The sequence below is a fragment of the Prunus persica genome, chromosome G4 (genome assembly GCF_000346465.2).
Source record: "Prunus persica cultivar Lovell chromosome G4, Prunus_persica_NCBIv2, whole genome shotgun sequence".
NCBI lineage: Eukaryota > Viridiplantae > Streptophyta > Magnoliopsida > Rosales > Rosaceae > Prunus > Prunus persica.
Genome location: NC_034012.1, coordinates 16,856,972 through 16,883,666, shown reverse-complemented (window position 1 = coordinate 16,883,666; position 26,695 = coordinate 16,856,972). Strand labels below are relative to the sequence as shown.

General features: G+C 35.4%; 2 protein-coding genes and 1 pseudogene across 2 annotated transcripts; all 3 read left to right on the top strand.

The window, feature by feature from the left end:
• LOC18780127 lies at positions 494 to 2,563 on the top strand (annotated as a pseudogene).
• LOC18779866 (isoeugenol synthase 1) lies at positions 10,242 to 14,223 on the top strand. The gene is made up of 4 exons (XM_007212826.2): positions 10,242 to 10,416; positions 12,786 to 12,815; positions 13,536 to 13,739; positions 13,904 to 14,223. The coding sequence occupies exons 1-4, from the start codon at positions 10,242 to 10,244 to the stop codon at positions 14,101 to 14,103; spliced, it is 609 nt and encodes a 202-aa protein (XP_007212888.2). The 3' UTR covers positions 14,104 to 14,223.
• LOC18779960 (isoeugenol synthase 1) lies at positions 23,646 to 25,739 on the top strand. The gene is made up of 5 exons (XM_007213054.2): positions 23,646 to 24,120; positions 24,211 to 24,345; positions 24,555 to 24,783; positions 25,090 to 25,293; positions 25,458 to 25,739. Exons 1-5 carry the CDS (start codon positions 23,929 to 23,931, stop codon positions 25,646 to 25,648), a joined length of 951 nt encoding a protein of 316 aa, XP_007213116.1. The 5' UTR covers positions 23,646 to 23,928; the 3' UTR covers positions 25,649 to 25,739.

Genomic DNA, 26,695 nt, shown 5'->3' with positions numbered 1-26,695 from the left:
TAGTCATTTCGAGTTTCTATATTTAGCATCAGTGCATTTATACACATTTAGAAAAGGCATGACAATAGTCAATATAGCAATTTTCTCTGAATTTCGAAAAGTGCGTTCTTGATAAGTTGAGAAAACGAGTGTAGTCTTGAGTTGTAAATATCAATTAAGATATTTGTTACCTACAAGTTACTTGTAGATCAAGTGGTAAAAAGCATTTAGCCCTACACCTAAAGTCTTAGGTTTGATTCTCTATACCTCCAATATCACTTGTATTAAAAAATATATATAGAAAAAGATATATGTTGTACAAAGAGGGGCAAAGATTCTAAGGACTCCTAACCTTTGGGTAATTTTGGCCAAATTTTGAAAAGTAGGGACTAATCTGTGATTGACCCCAAACTCCTGGGATTCAAACTGTAATTAACTTACCAATTATATTATACCTTTGGGTTCAGCATGTGCACTCGTTTTCCTATTTAAGGATGTGAGAATAAGCTTGTCATCACAATCAGTATTCATCAATATCTCAGAACAGTAGTCGTCTGGGATATGATGGCTTGTGAAAAGAGCAAGATACTCATAATCGGAGCAAATACATGTTGAAGGCAAGCGTCTCTTTGGGACATCCAACCTATGCCTATGTGCGACCAATCAAACCCAAAACCGATTCTTCCAAGCTTCTTCTGCACAAAGAATTTGAAGCCATGGGAGCCACCATCTTCCAAGTAAATTAAAATTCCTTCATTTCTTAGCCAAACTGCAGTCAACTTTTGTTCATATTTAATGCATGACTATACAAATATACATATGTATGTATTTATGCTGCAAATTCCTCATAGTTCATCAAGATATGAAAACTTCATGACGTAACAGGGTGAACTGGACGATCATGAAAAGCTAGTCAAAGCAGTCGAGCAAGTTGACGTTGTAATATCCACGGTGGCTGTCCCTCAACATCTTGAACAGCTGAAACTAATCAAAGCCATTAAAGATGCTGGAAATATAAAGGTCAATCTTCCCTTCTTGGTTTTTACCAAGAACTTCACGAACACCCTTATGGGGTCCATCCAAAATCACTGAAATTCAAAATCATTTAACCATTTAATTAAATGGTTGTCATTTTGGCATTTTTTTTAATGCCGTGTTCTTCGATTTATTCATCACGACAACTACCACTTTGTCAAGCACGATCTTTGTGCGAGAATGTGAAGGTAAAGAGTCCTACATTGGTAAGTTGAGAAATCTAACAAGAGCTTATAAAGAGTTGGGCTACTTCCCCCATTGCCAATTGATTTTGGGGTGGAACCTCAACTTTCTTCACTTTGAATGAAGACTTAAAACATAGATGATTTTGATAATTCAAGTAGAATTTGCAGTAGATCCCACTAGGTATCCCTAAATAGTGGGGACCTTTCTACAGCTATATATGTATACATACATGTCTATCTAACCGATGTAATTGTAAAATCAGAGATTTATTCCGTCAGAATTTGGAAATGAAGTTGACAGAGTAATTGGGTTGCCGCCTTTCGAGGCTATACTTGATAACAAAAGGAAGATCAGGTCAATTGAAGCAGCAGGAATTCCATATACTTTTGTGTCTGCAAACTCATTTGGTGCATATTTTGTTGATTATTTGCTCCATCCTCGTGAAAAAACAAACCACCAAGTCACTGTTTTTGGCACTGGTGAAGCCAAAGGTGAGTTGAGTTTGCTCATAATTTTGTTTTTTTTAATATTTCAGACAGCAGACATATTTGTTTTGATTCTCTTATGGTTAAAATTAAATAAATAAATGCTGGTGTCTAGCCGTATAGTTATTCAAAGTGAGATGGAACATAACTGAGTATATTTATTAATTCTGCTGTCTAGCCGTGTTGAACTATGAGGAAGATGTTGCTACCTACACAATAAAAGCAGCAACAGATCCAAGGGTTGCCAACCGTGTCATCGTTTACAGGCCACAAGGAAACATTGTGTCCCAGTTGGATTTGATTTCTTCTTGGGAGAAGAAGACAGGATGCACTCTTACAAGGAGCTATGTCTCAGAAGAAGAAATACTCAAGCTCTCTGAGAGTAAGCAATTAATCTTTTTTTTTTTCGTGTTCAGAAGTTATATCGAACGAAAGGATTTGATACCAAACAATTCTCTCTCATTGTGTCTTTGGACATGGAAATGGAAGCAAGCAATATGATAATGTGGTAGTGATATTTTTTTTGTGTGCCATTCTTTCTTGCAGCCCTCCCTTCCCCGGACAACATAGCGGTGTCAATTCTGCACAACATATTCATTAAAGGAGATCAAATGAGTTTTGAACTAACAGAAAATGACCTAGAGGCCTCCGAGTTATATCCTGATTACAAGTACACTTCCATTGATAGCTTCCTCGACATTTGCCTGGTGGATCCTCCCAAGCCAAAATTAGCAGCATTTGAATGACTGGTTTCTTTTTGGATAAAATGGAAAACTACTATCCTTATTACTATTTTATACTTTCTTGTTTGTATTTGTGAATGTTGGCCACTATCTACGTGCAATATCATAATGTGGTAGTTATATATATGTTATTTGAAAATGCCAGGGCCATTAGATGATGTTGCTTCAGAATTCATATGTTACTATCCACAATGCAAACCACAATATATTTTTTATTTTTTATTTTTAAAAACTACATATGGGAGGGGGTTTCATACACAAACAATATCAAGGTGTCATTGAGATTTGAACCTAAGACCATTGGTCTGCAAGTTAAGGCCTTGTTACAGTGGGATATATGGTGGACCGATCCCATTGGGTATGATGAAGTCTCTAATCAAAGTAAATATTTATAATTTATTTAAAACTCAAGAAATCCAAAAAGTAGTTTACCTTCCTTAAAGAATTGTTTTTCTCCATAAAAACAATTAAATAATAAATCTGCTAAGTAATAGGGTAAAGTGCTGAATACACTCCCTGAACTATCACGCTAGTTGAAATTTACACCATGAATTAATTTTTCAGCCAATTTAGCCTTCCTACTAAATTTTATAGCCTATTTACCCCCCACCGTTAGTTTTTGGCAATTTCCATCTAATTCTCTGTTAAAAAAGTCACATGTCAGGCACATGATTCACTGTTAAAATAAAAATTGATTTTTTTTAACCTCCTTATTTTGTATCTCTGCTAGTCTCGAACCCAAATGGCATTTTTGCTTTGAACACAATTCCAACAAGCTACTGGAGACCAGCAATTTTTTTTTTTTCTCTGCTTCGCCAAAGAGCTCGAATGAGAGAAATCAATCGAAGAGAGAAGAGGTTAAAATCAATCGCCGGAAAATCCAAATTGGGGGCTGGGTAATATGGGTTTTGGAGGGGGAGGGTAATATGGATTTCAAAGGTGTTGGTTATGGGCACAGATATACCTTCTTCCTCACCTCCTTGTTTGTTCTTTGTTTTAGCTTCCTTTGTAAATTGTGCCCTCTTATATGAAGCTGAAGGTGCTGAAGGTTTTGTTCTTTCTGAAACACTTTGTTGCAGATCTCACGTAGAAATCTATTTGTTGCCATGTGATTTGAGAGACAAGGCTATTACTTCAGCATCTGGGCTGCTCAAGTATCAAAATTCCAAAAACATAAAAAAAGAAAAAGAGTAAAACTGATATTAATCATATATGTGTGAATTAATGCTGGTTAATTAATTTTGATTTGATGAGAAACCTGGGTTGCCCGGAGGGTTTCTCTTCTTCTTTGGCGATGGTGGCTGCTGCTGAATATCATGTACTGATGATGATGACTACTGCTGAGGGTACACAGAGAGAGAGAAGAAGAGGCCGAGGAGGAAGAGAGAGGGTTTGCAGAGAGGAGCTGGGTAATCTGGGTTGCAGGGTTGATATGTGCCATTCACGTGGTCTTTTTAACAGAGATTTGGACAGAAACTGTCAAAAATTAATGGTGAGGGGTAAATTGGAGATAAAATTTAGTACAAAGGCTAAATTGGCTGAAAAATTAATTCAGGGTGTAGATTTCAACTAGCGTGATAGTTCAAGGGGGTATTCGGTAGTTTACCCTACGTAATATGCCAAATTATTTTTTTTTTTTCTCTGCATAAAAACATTAAATAATAAGACTTAACTATGGCTATTTTCTTTAACTTAAAAATGTGTGGTGAAAAATGAACAATTGTAACCTAAATCTTAGTACCTAATTAAAGAAAATATTCCAAATAAATATTTATACCTAATCGAAAACATTATACTTGGTCAAATTAATGGATGAAATTATGACATGTGGCAATATGCATCCATCCATGACATGTGAGATGCATGACAAAAATGTACGATATTTGGGCTTACAAAGTTTAGTCCTATGTGTTCTTTTTCAGGTGAGAAAGATTCCTCGAACATGAATTTGGAATTGTACGTCCTTTGGTTTTGACTATTGAGAAGTTGAGTGCAAAGTCTTGTGTCAAGTTTTGTCTCCCATATGTCTCGTGCATCTCGTTTCCATGAACTCAAAGATTCCTTCCAAACACAAACCCAAACCCAACCTCTACCTCACAAAACCCTAATAAAATTCAAACATTAAAATATGTCACATTTGAGACAACGTTATCCAATTACAGTTTGAAAATGATGGCTCTAGTTGCTTGTGCATTTCGGCACAGCTGCTCTCTTTCTCATCTTGACAGTTTGTAAGATCTATGAATAATCATGAATTTGTTTTAGAGTTAAGATAAAGATTTTGTTGTTGTTGTTGTTGTTGTTGTTGTTGTTTTGAGAGGAAAGGTGAGGAGAAAACAATGAGAATAGAACAAATCCGCTACATGTGTCATTCCTCCTCCTTGGTTCACATCTTTCATCTGATTTCCAACATGTAGAGGTTAAATGACCAAGATCCCCTGCAGTTTGCGGTCTCTATCTTTTAATTTTTTTAAAAAACACTGTAAAGTTACAAGTTGATATACCATTAATTTATTCGTCTGTCTAATAATTTCTTTTTTTCATGTGGCATTTGGTGGGTCAATTTTGTGCTTACATAGATGCCGGAGTGATGCCGGAGTGGCATTTGGTGGGTCAATCACAGCTACATGACCAAAATGTCACTGATCTTGAACTATAGAGCACTTAGTGATGAACCAGTACAGCACTATGTAGTTGAAATTCATTATGGCTTGCACATTATTTCCTGCATTATAATGACGTACCAATTTTATACGAGTGAAAAGGTCACCACCAAAGCCTGGTCATATAGCCACTAACTTTGGTCGGTCATATATAGTAAGCACGTGCAACGAAGTCTTGGGTGCGATGAGATGACTAATAGGATGTGCCAAATCGACGAATAATTTTTCCAAGACTAAAAGCCACCACCAACACAATGAACTAACCGAAGTCTCTAACATCCTTTAAGTGATTATTGGAATTCTCATGGAGCAGTTGAGTTAGTTTTGCTAGTTTTATTTCATTATATTAAGACTTCGGATCTTAAATGACTATTTTCTTGACTCTAGGGAATGAATATTTTGTTTTATAGAAGCGATATTGGGGTGTCGGGAATTGAACCTAAGATCTCATATGCAATGGTAACTATTCTTAACTACTTAAGCTATATAAGCCCCTTCAACTTGACAATAAATATGACTAAATCAATATTCTAGATTATGTAAATGATGATGTATGCATGATTTACCTTGATTAGCTGATTTCCGTAGTGTTGCTTCAAAGATCTTGACAATCGTATTAGTGACCTAACAATCTATATCCTAACTGAGAAAAGTGTGAATGAAAATAAAAATCATAATTGGTCTAGTGCCCTTGAAAGTCAAAGTGAATCACGTTGCCACATTGACTTTTGCGTCTTACTTTACCTCAGTAATAGTTTGTAAAAAACACCCATTAAAAAGGATGACATGATGTTATGAAATAATTGCAAGTGCATAATTCACACAAGTAATATAGAAATAAGTAGATTATCATTTCCACAGAGACCGTATTGTCCTATTAATTACCAATTATGATTAACCATGCAATCTATTTGCATGATTGCTTAAGAAAACGATCAATGCAAAGGACTCACTAGTGTAGTGGTTTGGAACAAATGCTCCCCCCAGGAAAGGTCCTGGGTTCGAGTCCTAGAATCCGTGTTGTGTATATGAGTTTAGTATGCTATTGTTCATCCTAATAGGGAAAGGTCCTCCAAAAGAAAAAAATGTTTGATCCATTTATTAAATTCAAACAATTATTTTTAAAAAAAAACAATTTAAGTAGCGGTTGAGAATCAAGTTTATAAGGCACAAGAGCATCCGATTTCACCAGAATCAATTCCGCCTAATTCTTATTGCTAATTAACCCTAATTACTACATATATTGACAGTTGGTTATCGCCTCTCGGGCTAACTAAAAGTATGCTCAATCAACAACTCATTCTCTATCAAGCAACTGGTATGCTCAATCAACAACTCATTCTCTATCAAGCAACTGGTTTAAAAAATCAAGAACCCATGCGAAAACTTGCAAGAAAACTGCATGAATCATGTTAGTCCCTCTCGGCCACTCATTCAAAACATGGGATTTATTATAAGACAATCACCATACATCTCATCTCTGTGTCCGTCTGGATTATCAAATCAATTGAATATTGGCCATATATTCAAAGCATTAAAAACAATAACAAAATACTCAACATGGAATAGAAATTAAAAATTAATATAAACTATAAAACATATCCCTTAAAAGCGTTGATGAGTCATAAAAGGAACCCACTGTTTTGCTAAAATGTATGCCACATAAGCGCCATATGTGCATAAAAATATTTTCTTTAAAAATATTAATTTACAATAAATAATAAACAATTTCCCTCTTCCTATCCTCGTTACCTACCTCCCTCTCGTCCTCTCAACACCCAACCAACCCACCACCTCCCCATATATATTTTCTTTGAAAGATATATGAACGTGCTAAAGGGGTATATTCAGAAACGTAGTCGTCTCGAAGGTTGCATTGTTGAGCCGTATATAGCTGAAGGAGCTATAGAGTTTTGCACTGAGCATTTATCTGATGTTAGTATAGTTGGAGTGCCATCAAGCCAGAAGATGGGACTTTTAAAGCCATTATTAGATTGCACAGTGAGCTTAGTTGATCGGGACTTGTTGAACCAGGCACATCTATATGTCTTGGAGAATACGGAGGAAGTCCTACCTTATATCGAGTATGTATGAATTTTATTTTTCATATGTAGCCATTTTAAATATTATTTTTCCTTATGTCTATCTTATATATAAGGGATCGTAATGCTTGATTTTTTCGTGTCAATGTAGGGAACATATGATCTACATCAAGACCACTGATCCAAAATTTAGAAAGAGAACAAATTGGCTGCAAGATAAACACAATAGCACTTTCATTTAATAACTACACTTTAAGGTATATGTTGAATGACATTTTGAACTTTTAATTTTCTTTCTTTCTATATGTTAGATTGAATTAAGATATATGATTAATTTGTAGGTTCAAAGTGAACTTAATGGGGAAGAAAATAATGGCGTATCAGAAAATTTGAGGTAGCAGCTGGTCCAAGGATGGCAGTGCCATCATATAGGAGCTATCTTATTAATGGTGTTAAATTTAACACCAAGGCACAAGGTGATGTGCGAACTGTCCAAAATAGTGAAGTTTATTTACTTGCACATACTATGCAAGTTGTTAGTGCCAAGGGTTTTTACGGTGTTATTCAAGAAATTTAGGACCTTGAATACCAAAAGTTTAGAATCCCAGTCTTGATGTGTGATTGGATAGATAACACTTCGGGCCTTGTAGTCGACGAACTTGGATTTACCCTTGTAGATCTGAGTAAAATTGAACATAGGAATGACCAATTTGTTATGGCTTCTCAAGTCAAACAAGTATTTTATGTTGACTACCCAATGCATCGTGGTTGGTCGGTAGTGTTATCAATGCCTAATAGAGAATATAATGATGTTATTGGTGATGATGTGCTAGGTGATATTAGAATTGAGTGTGAGTCATTTACTAGAGGGATACCAAATGTTGACACATTTGATGACCTAGTGGGTGACTTTGGGAGTGAAAATATAAGAGATGGGTGTGAAGATATATAGATTATTAATTATTGTAATATATGACGTTAGTTATGTAGTTAATTGTATGACATTAATTAATAGCTTTGTATATCATTTTAATTCTGATCACATTTTCATTATGCAGGCTTTGGGCACGAGAAATCAAAAACTTAAAATACTGGGTTAAAGGTGTAAAATACGACGGTCCAGTTAAAAAAAGGGCAAAAACAGACTTCTCAAACATAACCAACGTCGTATATCTACAAATGACATGGAATTACAATGCAAAAGATCGTAAAGAAATAAAAACCTAGTTTGAAAAAGAAAACACTTCTATAAATTAAAATTAAACAGCGAAACGATATTACCAACAACGACTGTCACGAAAAAAATGACGACGTGGATTTTAAATTAACACGATGGGATAGTGCTCCAACCGATGAATTTTAGGAAACATCACTTCCACTTATTAATAAATCCATCGTCTAAAGCGAGAAATAAAGGCAACTTAGTTCCATTAACTGTCGTGACAGCCATTTTGCACGTCGGTTAGGATTAAAAAAATGACGTTTCAAAAAATACACACGTCAAATAGGTGTACATAAGTGACTTCTAAAATGTCAACCATGTCAATGCTTATAAAAATACTGACGTGGTAAGTGATCATTAACGTCGACAAATTATACGTTCGAGACGTAGTAAAGGACTTAACCACGACTGCTATTTTACATTAACAGATGTTCAAGCGATAATCCACAATGTTTCTTTCCATGTTCACGCCGTCAAAACAGTTTTTAACGTCCACGGATAAATAGGGAATTGTGGTTAGGAATTTCTACGTCGGTTTTCAATAAAGGTGTGCCATGTTAAATCATTCAGACGTCAGTGTTTTAAAATATTTGACATGTAATATGCTTTAGACGTCTCTTCTTTTATGTACACATCATCTAAGTTCGTTGAAGTTTTCTTTTTTTATTATTTTTTGTATATTTTAGACAACAGTTTTTATATATGTAAACATAGTATATATTAACCACGACGGTTTCTACGTTATACACGGCGGTATTCCTTCAATTGTGGACGTGGATAAGCTTTTTTACGTCGGATTTTATGTATTTCTTGACATCTAACATTGTTTAGACGTCTTTGTTTTCCTGAAACCGTCGTGTAATTTTGTCAAAGTTTTCCTTTATGCTATTTATATATCAATTATACGTCAGTTTTTTGTTATTTTATGACGTAGAATGTCATAATGACGTCGGTTATTTGCCGTCGTTGTTTTATGTATCAAAAGATGGCAGTCGATTTCACGACGGTTTGAAATCCTTCTAGACGACGGTGGATTCCCGTCTTCTATTTCTATTTTTCTAGTAGTGTTATTTTAAATGGACTAGTGCTACGACAGAAGAGATGCAAACTCTTGAGAAAAATCAAACATGGGAGTCAGTGCTGTTGCTAGAAGGGAATAAACCAGTTGGTTATAGATGGCTTCATACTATTAAGCATAAACCTGATGATTCTATTGATAGGTATAAAGCTAGACTTGTGGCCAAATGTTTTACTTAGACTTAGGGTATTGATTATCAAGAGACATTTGCACTAGTGGCTAGGATCAACATTATATGGGCTCGTTTGTTACACAAGGCTTTCTTGGCATGGACTATGCTTAGGGACTGTCTTGGCTTGGCTTGGCTTAGTCTAAGTTGGATAACACTTATCCTACGTTTGGTGTATGCTTGGACTAGGACTAGATTTTTTTATTTTTTCAAAAATATCTATATATATATGTATATATGTATTTTATTGTAACACCCCGACCCCAAATTTAACCCTCATTTAATTATTTAATTATTTAAGGGTATTTTAGTCATATTTTTAACCGGAGAGAGTTTGGGACCGCGACTTGTATTTTTGGATAGGTCGTACTGAGACGAGTTCATAGACACGTAGTGGGCTCGAATCGGAGTTGTAACGAGAGAGATATGGTCAAAAGAAACCCAGTGGCACAATCGTAAATATTTCTAAATAGAATTTTTTATAAAAACTCAGATTTTTCTCTCTCTCTCTCTCTCTCTCTCTCTCTCTCTCTCCCCCGCGGGTCTCTCTCTCTCCTCTCCCTCGCGCGCGACCGCCGGCCACGTTTTGGCCGGCCGTGCTCTCCTCCGGCCACCAATGACGACGGGACCGGTACCAAAATGACCGGGCCGTCGTCCTCTTCCTACCCCAGCCACCTCCCGCCGCCAGCCGCCGCGGATTCGCCGGAATTTGGAGATGAAGCGGCCGACGTCGTCCAAACTTCAACGCCGTCGATCTCCCTCCTCCGGCCACCATTTCCGTCGACCCATGTATGGATCTTGAACCTCTCGAGCTGTTCTAGCTGCCTGTTGGTTGGGTTTTGATCGATTCGATCTCTAGATCACTCGATTTTCGAATTGAAAATCGGCCGAAACTTCGGTCGCCGTGATCGGCCATTTCCGGCCACTTTTTGGGGTAGGTCCAGAACAAAAGTGGCTCCAAATAGGGTGTTATACCTAGGGTAGGAGTTTGGAGCCGTGGTTTTGAGATTTTCCGGCGAAGCGTTATCGCTTTAGGCACCCACGCGCTGCCGGCGCGTGCGGCGGCGCGTGGGCGCTGTAGAAAAATATCACTGTGTTCCGATGAGATCCTTAGGTTGTCACGAGTGCGTAGGATTTCGCGGATCTCAATACGGACGTCGTTTGACTATCGAACGGATAATCGCATATTATGCGTTATCCGGGTTCGATAGGTTGGGACCGTCGGACGGTCCCAAATTTAATATATGTTAATCTAGGTATTTCTAGGATCGTGTAGGAATTCACGGATCGTGAATCGGAACCCCGGATGTTCCGAATAATAATTTAAAGTTTATATTTTATATTAACCGTCAGATCGTGCGATCGTGAGCGATCCGACCGTCCGATCTGAACCAAACTGGCAGGACAAGTGTCCTGTACCTGGTAGAACCCATAGGGACCTTCGGATCGGAAATTGGAGGTCGTGGGTTCCGCAGGTTCGTTTGACCAGGGTTAGAGTAGTTTGACCCTTGGTTGACCGTGAGTCTCCCGGAGTAATCTCACCCTTCCAGGGGGAATTATCGGGAGCTAGACTGTTGTGGAGGGTTACACAATATTAGAATTAGTATATAAATTATATATGGTTGTACAAGGGTACAACAGAGTCTAGAATGTCAGTTTGGAGTGCTATACGCACTACTCTAGGTACCTCCTCGGACTTTGGATTCACTACAAGCACCACCAAGTGAAAGTTAGGTCTCACGTGGCGTAGGTTATCCGGTGTTGAGACAGACCCCATACGTGGCGTTGGTTGTACCGGCGTATGGGGAGCTATTGTGATATTTTGTTGAGGTCGCACGTGGCGTAGGTTATCCGGCGTGTCGACAGACCCCATACGTGGCGTTGGTTGTACCGGCGTATGGGGAGATTTGTGATGTGATATTGAGGTCCCGCGTGGCGTAGGTTATCCGGCGTTGGGACAGGCCCCATACGTGGCGTTGGTTGTACCGGCGTATGGGGAGATATGTGATATGATGTGCAGGTCTCACGTGGCGTAGGTTATCCGGCGTTGAGACAGACCCCATACGTGGCGTTGGTTGTACCGGCGTATGAGGAGATATAATGATAGTATGGCATGGTCGCACGTGGCGTAGGTTATCCGGCATGTTGACAGGCCCCATACGTGGCGTGGGTTGTACCGGCGTATGGGGAGATTATATAAAATACAAAGAACTGAAATAAGGTATCGCCCAAGTGTGGAATTGGATTTTAGGGAAGAACTACGTGTGGCTTGATCCCTCAAGGAGGGTACGTAGGCAGCCTAAGGTTATTAGGTGCAGCCGCAGACTAAATGTTAGACACATTGTTTTAGAGAGATTGATTCGGACCTTGTGGTTGGTCCTGAAATTTAGGTGAAAATGTGATTGTGTTAGGAGGCTAAAACCTCATATATTGAAATGTGAAGGGTTAAGTGATGCATGTTGAAATTTAATAGTCATAATTTATATTTGAATTTAGTGTTTGCCTTGCTTAAGGCATGAATTGTTTTATTAGTGTGTTTGGTAGTTTGTTGAGAATTATTGGAAGACCGAAGGCCATTTATGTGAATTTGCATGAGATTATATTGTGCATGCTGCCCGTTGGTGATATTAAATGCGTTTTTATGCAGGTTGAAATTTTGGGAAATGTCCAAATTATAGGGGAGACTCTGCCGAAATTTCGGCAGGAAGTCTCGGTTTTTAGTAAGTGGGCCTGACATCGGGGTGATGTCAGGAATTCCAAAGGGTTCGTCTCGGATTTTGAGAAAATTCGGGGCGGGTCCTTAAATTTATAATATATATAATATATACGTATATATACATACATAATATATATCACATATATGTGTATATACATGTATATATGTATATTATAATAATATTATATATTATAAATAACATAAACATATATATATGGGGGCGGATCCGTGGCACTATGTTTTTGACACTAGTTTTGACACAATTTTTGGGCCATTAGATTACTCCACTTTCAATGGTTGAGATTAAATATTACATGGCAAGTAGTTTTAATTTTTTAAAATAGACAATCATTAATTTTATTTTTTCTCTCATAAAAATAAAAGAAATTTTTTCTCTCTCCAACTTTTTTGCTGGAAGACGTAATCTCTCTCCAACAACGATTGTCACGAAAAAACAAACCACCAAGTCACTGTTTTGGGCACTGGTGAAGCCAAAGGTGAGTTGACAGTAGACATATTCGTTTAAGACATGTTTATGTGTTTGCAAACTCATAATTTTGTTTTTTTTTTAATATTTAAGACAGTAGATATATTCATTTCGATTCTCGATCGTATAGTTAAAATTAAATAAATAAATGTGTTGACAAATAAATAAATAAATGCACCAACAAACCCTTAACAATGGAATCGAAACTTGGTAGCTAAAAGTCGGCTAAATTTATTAGGAAATCTCAACTTGTTATTAGAAAAATTGTTCTAAAAAATTGTTCTCAACTTGTTTTTTTTTTTTGTTTTGGTTTTGTTGTTGACGAAAATGTAATTTATATTCATATAACTAAAATATTAAAAAAAACATGTTTATTAGTTTTTATTTTATTCAAAGTGAGATGGAACGTAACTGAATATAGCAAAAGGCAGAAAATGGTGAAACTTCAAAATACTGGAAAATTTCCTTGGTTAATTCGAACATTAGAATTGAAATTATTAATTAAATCAGGATAATATAGTAAATTCATTTTTTTTCATATTAAAAAAAATTAAAAATAAAATTAGATAATAGGTCATACTTTTATGGAACATAATTACCCATATTATTTTTTCTTAATTCTAAAAATAAAATAAAATAAAAAATAAAGAAGAAAACCAATTGCCACATGCGTGAGCATGTGCCAAGTGGCTAGTTTACTAATTATGTTTGAAGTAATTCTGGTGTCTAGCCGTGTTGAACTATGAGGAAGATGTTGCTACCTACACAATAAAAGCAGCAACAGATCCAAGGGTTGCCAACCGTGTCATCGTTTACAGGCCACAAGGAAACATTGTGTCCCAGTTGGATTTGATTTCTTCTTGGGAGAAGAAGACAGGATGCACTCTTACAAGGAGCTATGTCTCAGAAGAAGAAATACTCAAGCTCTCTGAGAGTAAGCAATTAATCTTTTTTTTTTTCGTGTTCAGAAGTTATATCGAACGAAAGGATTTGATACCAAACAATTCTCTCTCATTGTGTCTTTGGACATGGAAATGGAAGCAAGCAATATGATAATGTGGTAGTGATATTTTTTTTGTGTGCCATTCTTTCTTGCAGCCCTCCCTTCCCCGGACAACATAGCGGTGTCAATTCTGCACAACATATTCATTAAAGGAGATCAAATGAGTTTTGAACTAACAGAAAATGACCTAGAGGCCTCCGAGTTATATCCTGATTACAAGTACACTTCCATTGATAGCTTCCTCGACATTTGCCTGGTGGATCCTCCCAAGCCAAAATTAGCAGCATTTGAATGACTGGTTTCTTTTTGGATAAAATGGAAAACTACTATCCTTATTACTATTTTATACTTTCTTGTTTGTATTTGTGAATGTTGGCCACTATCTACGTGCAATATGATAATGTGGTAGTTATATATATGTTATTTGAAAATGCCAGGGTCATTAGATGATGTTGCTTCAGAATTCATATGTTACTATCCACAATGCAAATCACAATATAAATTTTTAAAAAAAACTATAAAAATAAAAACTACAAATGGGAGGGGGTTTCATACACAAACAATATAAAGGTGTCCTTGAGGTTTGAACCTAAGATCATTGGTCTGCAAGTTAAGGCCCTATTTCAGTGGGATAGATGGTAGACCGACCCCATTGGGTATGATGAAGTCTCTAATCAAAGTAAACATTTATAATTTATTTAAAACTCAAGAAATCCAAAAAGTAGTTTACCTTGTTTAATGAATTGTTTTTCTCCATAAAAACAATTAAATAATAAAATCTGCTAAGTAATATGCCAAATTGTTTTTTTTTCTCTGCATAAAAACATTAAATAATAAGACTTAACTATGGCTATTTTCTTTAATATAGAAATGTGTGGTGAAAATTGAACAATTGTAACCTAAATCTTAGTACCTAATTAAAGAAAATATTCCAAATAAATATAAATATATACCTAATCGAATACATTATACTTGGTCAAATTAATGGATGAAATTATGACATGTGAGATGCATGATAAAAATGTACGATATTTGGGCCTACAAAGTTTTGTCCTATGTGTTTTTTTTTAGGTGAGAAAGATCCGTCGAACATGAATTTGGAATTGTACGTCCTTTGGTTTTAACTATTGAGAAGTTGAGTCCAAAGTCTTGTGTTTGTATACGTAAGCTTCCTTCCAAACCCAGTTTTGTCTCCTATGTCTCGTGCATCACGTTTCCATGAACTCAAAGATTCCTTCCAAACCCAAAACCAACCGCTACCTCACAAAACCCTAATAAAATTCAAACATTAAAATATGTCACATTTGAGACAACGTTATCCAATTACAGTTTGAAAATGATGGCTCTAGTTGTTTGGTTCACAACTTTCATCTGGCTTCCTTTTTCCTTCTTCTTTTTTCCTTTATGGTAATAGACCACTCCCAAAAGAGGATGTTTGATGTTTTGGCAGACTCGACTGAAATGGACCACTCTCTTTGGTAATTATAGACACACACATATATATATATATATATATATATTGATTCAGTTCATTTGAATGTGAATCTGGCTAGCATAATCATAATATGCGTTTATAAAAAAAACCCTATATGAAATGGATTTTAGAAACATACCCAAAACTCATTTACAACATAACAAAAAGGCTTTTAACTTATTTTAAATTACAAAACTGCCATTGATTTCTAAAAACAAACTCAACCCCAAAACCTCATAAAAAATCCCAAAACACTCAATAGGGCATCAAAGTAATTTAATAATCAAAATTAAATTCAATAAAGCCAGCTGTTATTTTTTGAGTTTTTTTTTTAAAAAATTTATAAAAATTAAATGGTGTAGTGTTTATTTATAATTTTAGTGTTAAGAATAAGTATATGAGCAAATATTTCTTAATGTCCTCCATCAGCGGACTAATTTAGAATCAATCAAGTGGTGGACTTTTAAGCACGTCACGATATGAAGTGCATCACTTTCAAAACAGGCATTTGTAAAACCACTTTCCATCGCCAAAGCTACACCCTCCATTTGTCAAAAGCTCAGAGTGTAAAAGCTGAGAAAATATTATCAAATCTCTTGGCTCTCCCAGCAATAAAATTCCAACTAGAATCACGTGCCACAATACCCACTGCTTCCTCATCAAATCTTTTGTGTTTGAGAATTGCCTCTCCTACTCACTCCCACCTTCGTTGAATGGCATCCTAGGAGCAAACTTGCATAAATGTTGATAATTTTTGCATGGCCATGGCCTTTTGAAGGCCCACTCAGCCACTTGCACGTATGAACTGCTGCGTAATCAGTCACTGTGTCGGTGCATTTACGTGCATTTACATTAGCTGGCCCCTAGTGGTTGTTCAACATATTAGCAGAGGAAAAACCATGTCATTATGAATCACGTTCGTAGAGAGGCCAATGGAGTTGCAGATAGGCTACCTCATTTTCTCTGAGCACAAATACTGCATGTGACATGAATGGTACGGGAATCCACCTACCATCATTCATCATACTCTTTCTTTTAGCTAGGCCACTCTTTTACATGTACACCTTCCTTTACTGAAAGTTGCCCTTCTCGTCTGTCTTGAAGTTGCCTACTAAGTGTTTAATTAAATGACTGAGCGACCTGTTCTTTTTTGTTCTTTGCTGCACGCAGCGCACATCTCACTAGTTGAAAAAAACCCTTGCGCGGCCAAATTTTGCAAGACGAAAATAAAAACTTGGTTGCTCAAAGTCTTACGCGACTAAATTTTGCGCAACGAAAATCACATCGTCGCACAAAGTCACTTTGCCCGACAAAGTTTACGCGACAACAAAACATCGTTGCTCAGAGTGACTTTGAGCGACAAAACACTAAACTTTGTTGCACAAAGTCTTGAGCAACGAAGTGTGTTTCGTCACGAAAAGTCTTTACAAAAATAAATAAAATAAAATATTTATTTTTAAAAATTTTGTATGTATGACTTTGCGCTACGAAACATTACACTTCGCCGCACAAAATTTTAAGCGACGAAGTGTGTTTCGTCACGAAAAGTCTTTACAAAAATAAATAAAATAAAAAATTTATTTTTTAAAATTTTGTAAGACTTTGCGCAACGAAACAACTTCGTCACACAAAGTTTTGAGCGACGAAGTGTGTTTCGTTCCACAAAGTCTTTACAAAAATAAATAAAATAAAAAATTATTTTTTAAAATTTTGTATGACTTTGCGGGACAAAACAATAAACTTCGTTGTACAAAGTCTTGAGCGACGAAGTGTGTTTCATCACGCAAAGTCTTTACAAAAATAAATAAAATATTTTTTAAAATCTTTGCATGACGTAATCCAAATATTTCGTCGCCTAAACCAATTTATTTTTGTTTTTTTATTTTGTATGCATAGCACTTAAGAAATTAAATGGTATATATATTTATTAAGTAGCTTTAAATTTATTATTCTAGTTGAGATTGGATTTTTGTTAGAAAAATATATTATTGTAGTTCAAATTGGGTTTTTGTTATAAAATATATTTTAAATTGACGATCGAATTAGTTCATTGTATTCATATAGGGTCAAGGAGTGTAGCTGTAAAAAAAAAAAATCATCAAAATCGAAACTGAAATAACCATTAAATCGTGATTTTTCATTTATAGCTGTCGAAAAGTTTTATCCCATTACTTAATCTCTAAATGTTTATTTTTTTCGATTTTTGGCGTATATGATCTCAAAGTATAAACAAACAAGTTTGATGGTTGGATCGTTAAAACTAGTTTCGTAGAATGCGTATGCCATCAAAACAATATATTCACTAACAAGTAAGAGTTTATTTATACTTTCGTTTAATATAACATAAGATTTTATGTTATCCACTAGTGTAAATATTTTAAATTGAAGATCAAATTCAGTCATTGTATTCATATAGGGTCAAGAAGTGTAGCTGTAAAAAACCATCAAAATCAGAGTTAAAATAACCGTTAAATCGTGATTTTTCATTTATAACCGTCAAAAAGTTTTGTCCCATTACTTGATCTCTGAATGTTTATTTTTTTTCGATTTTTAGCATATATGATCTCGAAGTATAAACAAACAAGTTTGACGGTTGGATCGTTGAAACTAGTTTCGTAGAATGCGTATGCCATCAAAATAATATATTCACTAACAATTAAGAGTTTATTTATACTTTCGTTAAATATAACATAAGATTTTGTGGTACCCACTAGTGTAAATATTTTAAATTGAAGATCAAATTCAGTCATTGTATTCATATAGGGTCAAGGAGTGTAGCTGTAAAAAAAATCATCAAAATTGGAGTTAAAATAACCATTAAATCGTGATTTTTCATTTATAACCGTCAAAAAGTTTTGTCCAATTACTTGATCTCTGAAGGTTTGTTTTTTTGCGATTTTTGGGGTATTCGATCTTGAAGTATAAACAAACAAGTTTGACGGTTGGATCGTTGAAACTAATTTCGTTGAATGCATATGCCATCAAAACAATATATTCACTAACAATTAAGAGTTTATTTATACTTTCATTAAATATAACATAAGATTTTGTGGTATCCACTAGTGTAAATATTTTAAATTGAAGATCATATTCAGTCATTGTATTCATATAGGGTCAAGGAGTGTAGCTGTAAAACAAATAATCAAAATCGGAGTTAAAATAACCGTTAAATCATGATTTTTCATTTATAGCCGTCAAAAAGTTTTGTCCCGTTACTATATCTCTGAATGTTTATTTTTTGTGATTTTTGGGATATAAGATCTTGAAGTATATACAAACAAGTTTGACGGTTGGATCGTTAAATTGTGTGTGTATATATTTATTTATTTATTTATTTATTAAGTAGCTTTAAATTTATTTATTTTGTACGTATAACACTTAAGAAATTGAATAGTAGATATATTTTTTAATAGCTTTAAATTTATTATTGTAGTTAGGACTGGGTTTTTGTTAGAAAAAAAATTTTGAATTTGAAGGTAGTAAAGTCACATTTTCAGTGAACTTTATAAATTTTTTTTAAAAAAAAAATATAACAATGTGTTATTGTGCAAAAACCAATAGCATGAGGTCATAATGTAAACATGCGTCGGGCAAACCAATTAATTGTTTTACTTAATTATACATTATAAATTTTAAGATATAGTTGTTTTCATAAGTTTTTATTATTTTTTAAAACTTTGCTCAACGAATATCAATATTTCGTCGCCTAACCCTTATTTACTTATTTTTATATCTTATATTGTTAAACTAAATTTTGTCTTTATTTTTTATTATTTTCTTTGTGCGACGAAAACATATTTTGTCAGCTTAACCTTATTATATTTTAAATCGTAAAATAAAATTATTTTATTTTTTCTTATTCATAAAATTATTTTTATAAATATTGAGCTACGAACCAATTTTTCATTGCATAAAACTTTGTGCAACCAACAGTTTGTCGCGCAAAACTTTGAGCGACCAACCAACAGTTCGTTGCGCAAAACTCTAAAAATTTGGGCAGGTACCTAAAAAGGGACGCGAGAATTTTTTAGTCACGCAAAACTTTGAGCGACCAACCAACAATTCGTCGCGCAAAACTCTAAAAATTTGGGCAGGTACCTAAAAAGGGACGCGGGAATTTTTTGGTCATGCAAAAATTTGAGCGACCAACAACTCGTCTCGCAAAACTCTAAAATTTGGGCGGGCACCAAAAATTGGACGCGGTAATTTTTTTTTAAATTGTTTTTTTATGACTTTGCACGACCAATATTGTTCATCGCGCAAAGTGATACGGTTTTTAAAACCAAAATGACTCCTCCACCATTTTCTCAATGTCTTTCTGTACTCTTATCTCTCCTCTTTCTTTCTCTCTCCCCAAATCCGACCCTTTCTCTCACACTCACTCCTCATCTCACTTAATCTCTCATCTCTCTCTTCACTACCTCTCACTTTCACTCACTCCCTAGTCTCTCTTTTCACTATCTCTCACTCTCACTCACTCTCTCATCTCTCTCTCACTATCTTATCTAATTCTCTCACACTCACCTCTCCCTCTCATTCTCACTCACTCTCAATCTTGCCAAAAGCTATATTCTCTCCAAATTTTAAATTTTTTTCATTAATATATATTTTTGGAGTTAATTTTGAGTTTGTGTGGGGTTTGGGGTTGAGTATAGGGTGAGGATTGGAGTTTGGGGAGATTATGCCAATTTTTTGTTATTTGACCATATTTATTTTTTTGTAGGGAATCGTCGAGACTTTGACGGCTAAAGTTGAGAATTAGGATGCTATCGAAACATATGATCTGCCACTACCACCACAATAGGCTTGTATTAGGATTTTATTATTGTACTTTATTAATTTATGTGTAAATTTTGAATATTATATTTATTTATTTATTTATTTATTGGATAATTTGATCACTATTATTCATATGTAATTTTATTTTGAATATGTCAATTTAAATTAAGGTAATTTAAAAAAAATCATACAATTAAATTAAATTTAAAAAGTAAAAATTCAAACAAATTAAATTAATTAAATTAATATAAGAGAAATAATAAAACAAAATGTCAAAAACCTTGCACAACAAAATATTTCGTCGCGCAAACTATTAAATTAGTGTATTTTAATTAAAAAAATTTAAAACACAAAATATTTCATCGCACAAATATTTGCATGACGATAGTATTCGTCGCGCAAGGTAGATTTATATTTCGTCGTACAAATGTTTGTACGATGGTAGTATTCGTCGCGCAAGGTAGATTTATATTTCGTCATGCAAATGTTTGTACGATGGTAGTATTCGTCTCGCAAGGTAAATTTACATTTCGTCGCGCATATATTTGCGCGACAATAGTATTCGTCGCACAAGATAGATTTGCGCGACGTTAAGATTCGTCGCGCAAAGTAGCTCTGTGTGACGAAGATTATGTTTCGTCACGCAAACCCTATCTTCATGAGATTTGCGGGATGAAATTTTCGTCGCGCAAGTTTTGCACAACGAAATTGTACTTTGAGCAACAAACTTATTTCGTTGTGCAAAGTATTTTTTGTAGTAGTGTCTGTAGAAAAAAAAAAGATGAAAAAAAAGAACAAGGGCTGTGGTTTTCTATGGGGCCGTGGGTGGCCTGTTTTCCTTAGGGACCACTGGGCCTGTGGAGTTCGTCAACCTGGTCACTTTCATGTCACTTCACCACCATACACCACTGGCAATCTCTACAAACCGCAAAAATTCCTTCTTTAAAGATAATAACCCATCACAATTCATTAATTTGTGGGTAAACTGCTGAATACCTATATGGACTATCACGCTAGTTGAAATGTCTACCCTGAATTATTTTTTCAACTAATTTAGTACTCGTACTAAATTTTATCACCAATTTACTCCCCACCGTTAGTTTTTAGCAATTTCCATCCAAGTCTCTATTAAAAAAGTCACATATCAGGCACATGATTCACTATTGAATTAAAAATTAATTTTTTAACCTCTCTCTTATTCTCTCTCTCAAGTCTGGAACCCATATGGGTTTTTGGCTTTGAACACAATTCTAAGAGACCAGCAAAAATTATTTTTTTTTCTTCTGCTTTGCCAAAGAGCTCGAATGAGAGAACAATCTTGGGGGGAGGGGATTTTGAATTACAAACCCAAATCACCAAGATCTTGTGACCATGGCCTAAATTACAACAGAGGAATGGCGAAGAAACTAACACAACAGAGGATGTGAAATCGAGCGAGAACGTAGGGAGAAGCCAAACTTCGAGATTGGGATGTTGAAAGAGAGATTTCGGAGCTGAATTTGGGTTCGATGATGGAGATTTAGACGGTGAATCTGACACTGCTGGTTATTGACTGGAGCATGCAAAGCCATTTTGGTGCAGCTTGCAGAGTAGGAAGAGAGACAGAGAGCCAAATTAGGTGAATAGAAATCAGACAGTCCACCCACTAGACGATATTTTGACCCCAAAAATCCCACCAGATGATAACATGTTGCACACCCAAATCCCAAATTTCTCATTCTAGGTTTCAATCAATTTTCATAATTTTCTTCAATCTTGATTCTTGAAGTGCAAATCTCACTTCAATCTTGATTCCTCAATCCACCTTCGCTGTTGCTCTTTCACTAGAAAAAAATCTGCAACTCTTTCACTGAAAATACCTTGCAGATACGGGATTGCAGAGACAGGGTTTGGGGAATGGGGTGGGGAAGACGTTGATTGCTAGGCTTTTTTTGTTTTTTTTTGTTTTTTTTTTGTTTTTGTTTGTTTTTGTTTTTTTTTTGCTTTTTTAGTTTTTAAAGATTTAATTATTTCTAATAGATAATTGGATGAAGCTATATGGAAACTAACGGCAGGAGTTAAATTGGCCATTTAAAATAGTCTGATGGTTAAATTGGCTGAAAAAATAATTCAAGGTGGACATTTCGACAAACGTTATAATTCAAGGGGGGTTTTCGGCAGTTTACCCTTAATTTGTTCCCCCTCTCTATCCATCTATATTTGTTAATAACCAAAAATTTAAAATTTCAATTGGCTCCCATATGAATTAATTGAGAGATGTTTTGAGTGGTGGAGTGTATCCATATGAACTCAAGAAGATTATGCAAAATTTGGATCCCATGGAGAATTGACATGGGAATTTGAATATTAATTTTTTCAGTACATATATAATTGTTTAGCTTTATTTGAGTGAACTATACATTTTTTAACGTGACTATATACACTGGTCAAAATATTGCACCTCCCTTAAAAATTTCCTGAGTCCGTCAGTGAGGGGAAGAACTGTGAAAATATTTGGATTATTGTTTGATTAAGGTACTTATTATTAGAAGTTAATCATGGTCAACCAGTGTGGCACAAGTATTGTGGTGATGCAGCACTTATGATTAAGGTGGTGATTATCACGTGTTTCCTTCAACAATGTAATACTATTAAGCTATTAACACGAGGATTACAAAAATGGAGCAATATAACAAGTACTAAACGAATTCTATTAAAGTCAAAAACTAACTTATAAAAGAATGATTTCATTCTTTAAGGGAGCACGAGGATTAAATGGAGCAATATAAACAATTAAACAAATTACAGTGATTCCAATCTAGGTTTGAATCTCAAGTCTTCAAGGCAAAAAGTTGTTTTTGATCTTTGTCGTTTATCAGTTTTATCATTTTTGTCTCTATAGTTTAAATTTTGTCAATTTTATCAATTTTATCATTGTAATTTATCAATTTTGTCAATTTTATTCTTGTAGTTTTCAGTTCGAAGCAGTTTAAGGGTAAATTTCAATTTCTATCAAAATTCCATTAAGTTCTAACCACGTGCCCTTCACTTAGAAGGGTAGAAGGGTGTTTTGATCGAGTCGAGCCAAATTTCTCCTATTCAGCCAAATTTTAACCCATATATGCAAAAAAAATTCGAAACCCTAAACCCAAAAATCTCACCTAAAGTGAATGGGAAGAGTTCCAGCTTGTGTTTTACCATTAGATGCCTCCAGTAAACTGAAATACCTCTCCACGTTGTCAAAACTTAAAGGAATTTGGGGGAATTTGACTGAAATTAAAACGTTCCTTGTATTGCTCTAAATTAAAACTATAAGGATAAAATTGACAATATTGAAACTATGAACACCAAAGTGATAGAGCCGACAATCTACAGGACCAAAAGTAAACTTTCTTAATTCAAATCCAAATTATTACATAGCCAAACGGGCCATTCTCTGGGCAGGAATTGTACATACCGGTCCCTAATGATTTAAGTTACTCTGTCTTGTGGTTTCAGAATGACGTGGCTTGGATGCATAGTTACTCTGTCATGTGGTTTACAGAATCACGTGGCTCCATGCCAACCAAGCGGCTTGGAACTAAAACGGGCAAGTGCCTTACACGCAACTCCACCAAGTCAATGCACTAAATCTAAGTCTGTCAGTCGGAGTCCATTTACATGGGTTGATTGGAACTTGGGGAGGTGTGCGGGGTTTGCTATTTTAGACTAGGAAAAAAAAAAAAAAATTGCCTGGGGCATAGCCCAGGTTAGTAGTCATAGGGACGGTCCGTCCTTGGACCAAGCCATGTGATGCCATGCCATAATTTTCTTATATAAGGATGCTTAATCGGTTCCCAGATTTCAAAATAAGCTGCTCATCAGAAAAGTACTACTGAAGAAGAAGCCATGGGTTCGGACGAGAAGAGTAAGATACTGATAATTGGAGCCACAGGGTATCTTGGTAAATTCATGGTGAAAGCAAGCCTTTCCTTGGGCCACCCAACCTATGCCTACGTTCGGCCAATCAAACCCAGCAACGACTCTTCCAGGCTTGAGCTGCTCAAAGAATTTGAAGCCATGGGGCTCACCATCTTCCAAGTAATTAAATTAATGTTAATCTCTCATTTTCCTAATTAAATTGGCCAAACTCTACTAATTATATTCTGCTTTTCACTGCCATTTCAACAGGGTGAACTGGATGAGCATGAAAAGCTAGTCGCGGCTTTAAAACAAGTTGATGTTGTAATATCTACGCTGCCTATCCCTCAACTTCTTGAACAGTTCAAAATTATCAATGCCATCAAAGATGCCGGCAATATAAAGGTGAAAACACGATAAATGCTATATTGTGGTTTGGCTGTGAATATGAACCACTGATTCTTATCCGAATGTGTGGATTACATTCACAGAGTCTCGTAATATAATCATAAGTCTGATAAGAAAATATTACTCGTGCTGGTGAAAATATATCGCCTACTTGAGTATGTGCACTTAAGCCTAACTATTATATTTATTGTAATTGTAAAAAACAGAGATTTATCCCATCAGAGTTTGGAAATGATCCAGCAAGAGAAAGTACACTGGCGCCTTTTGAGGCTATCCATGAGGATAGAAGGAAGATTAGAAGGGCTACAGAAGCAGCAGAAATTCCCCACACTTATGTATGTGGAAACACATTTGGATCCTATTTTGTTAGTTATTTGCTTAATCCTCACGAGGAAAGGGACGAAGTCGTTGTTTATGGCACTGGTGAAGCCAAAGGTATAAGCTTGACAGTCATACTATATATATATTATTTAATCTTTTTATTTTATTTTTTTTAATTCTGATGCACAATGAAATAATGTTCTATTTTCTAGGTGGTTTTTATTTAATTACGTAAAAATAAATCAAAAGAAAGCAACCTCACCTCAACGATTAAATGGAAAGTTTTGCCCCTCAAGTCACCTTGGCTGCACAAAATTTTATTCTTGAATAAAAGTGTCAATTGAAACGAATAATCAGAAGTATATGCTTGCGAGAAAATATGATTTTTGTTTTGTTTTTGTTTTTTATGTACATGTCTAGTCGTGATGAATTACGAGCAAGACATAGCAGCCTACACAATAAAAGCAGCAACAGATCCAAGGGCAGCCAACAATACCATCACTTGTCGACCACAAGGAAACATTATATCTCAGTTGGATTTAATTTCTCTTTGGGAGAAGAAGACAGGACGCACTCTTGAAAGGGTTTATGTCTCCGCACAACAACTGATTGAATACTCAAAGAGTGAGAATTCTCATCTAAAACTTATCAAACTCCATATTTAACTTACTAACCGGGTAGCGCTTGAGTGCTAATCTGCTTAGTTATCTAAATATGGAAGGAAGAAATATTATGTATTTGTGGTAATGATGTTTTTTTTTCTCTTTTGCTTTCTTTCTTCCTTGCAGCACTCCCTCACGCTGACAATGTACGTGCGTCCATTGCCCACGATATATTCGTCGTAGGTCAAGTTTATGAATTCACAGAAAACAACCTAGAGGCCTCCAAGTTATATCCGGAATACAAGTACACTTCCATTGATAGCTTCCTTGACATTTGCTTGGTTGATCCTCCCAAGCCAAAATTAGCAGCATTGTGAGCTTTATGCTGTTTAAATGACAAATCATTATTGAGTATTGTTAGTCTCATGTAATTTCTTTTCTTTGAATAAAATATTTGATATTCTCCGGTATCGTAATATAATTTTATACTATATATAAAATAAAAGCTCCTAATAGTGATCATTTGTCCTTTATTTTGTGTAATTTGTGGTATTGAAGTGTTTTTCTGATCGTATAGTACTACAATATCTGATTTTAGCCACCAATATTGTTTGTGCTCTTTAGCTCAAAAATGCATAATTATTCGTGCTCTATGGTAATTGCAACAGTGCAATCACAATAAATTAATCAGTTTCCTTATAGGAGTTTCTATTGTTCAAAAGGCACGATTTTTCTTTTTCGTGCCCTAAAATTCAACAATTTTGGGCACGTATGTGGCATTATGTGGCTTTGTTCATCTAATTTGACTTTTGCACATGCACAAAAATTATTCATTCGTGTCCAATATATTTATTTATAATAAGAAGATACAAAAAAATACACCTAAAACTATCTCTCCACCACAGCCGCCTATATTCTCACTCTCTCTGTTTCTCAACCACCAGCAATCTCCTCTCTCTCTTCCAACAACTCAAAGGCATCAACCTCTTGAAAGTAAGCCTTCTCCTCTTCAAATTTGTGCTTTTCCTAAAATTTCCGAACATTAAAAACAGCATATCATTCAATTAAAACTTTAATAGAGTAGATGCAATTGAGGCATTGCAATGCTAATAACAACATGCAAAACAGAAAACACAATTTTGCTTTAAAAGACAACTCACTTTGGGAAGAGCAGCTTTTCCTAGGCCTGGGCACGGTTCGGGTCGGGTCAATTTTTGGCCGACCTGCGGGCCAAACCGAAGGCAAGCTCGGTTCTCGGGTCGGGTCGGGTCAAGGGCAAAACCCGAAATTGGGCCCAACTGTAAATGGTCTTCGGTTCTCGGGTCGGTTCTGAGTGTGATCGGTTTGGGCTTGAGCCCAATTTTACTATTTTCAAAAGCCCAAATCATTTTTACTTCATCCAAAAAAAGCCCAAATCAGATATC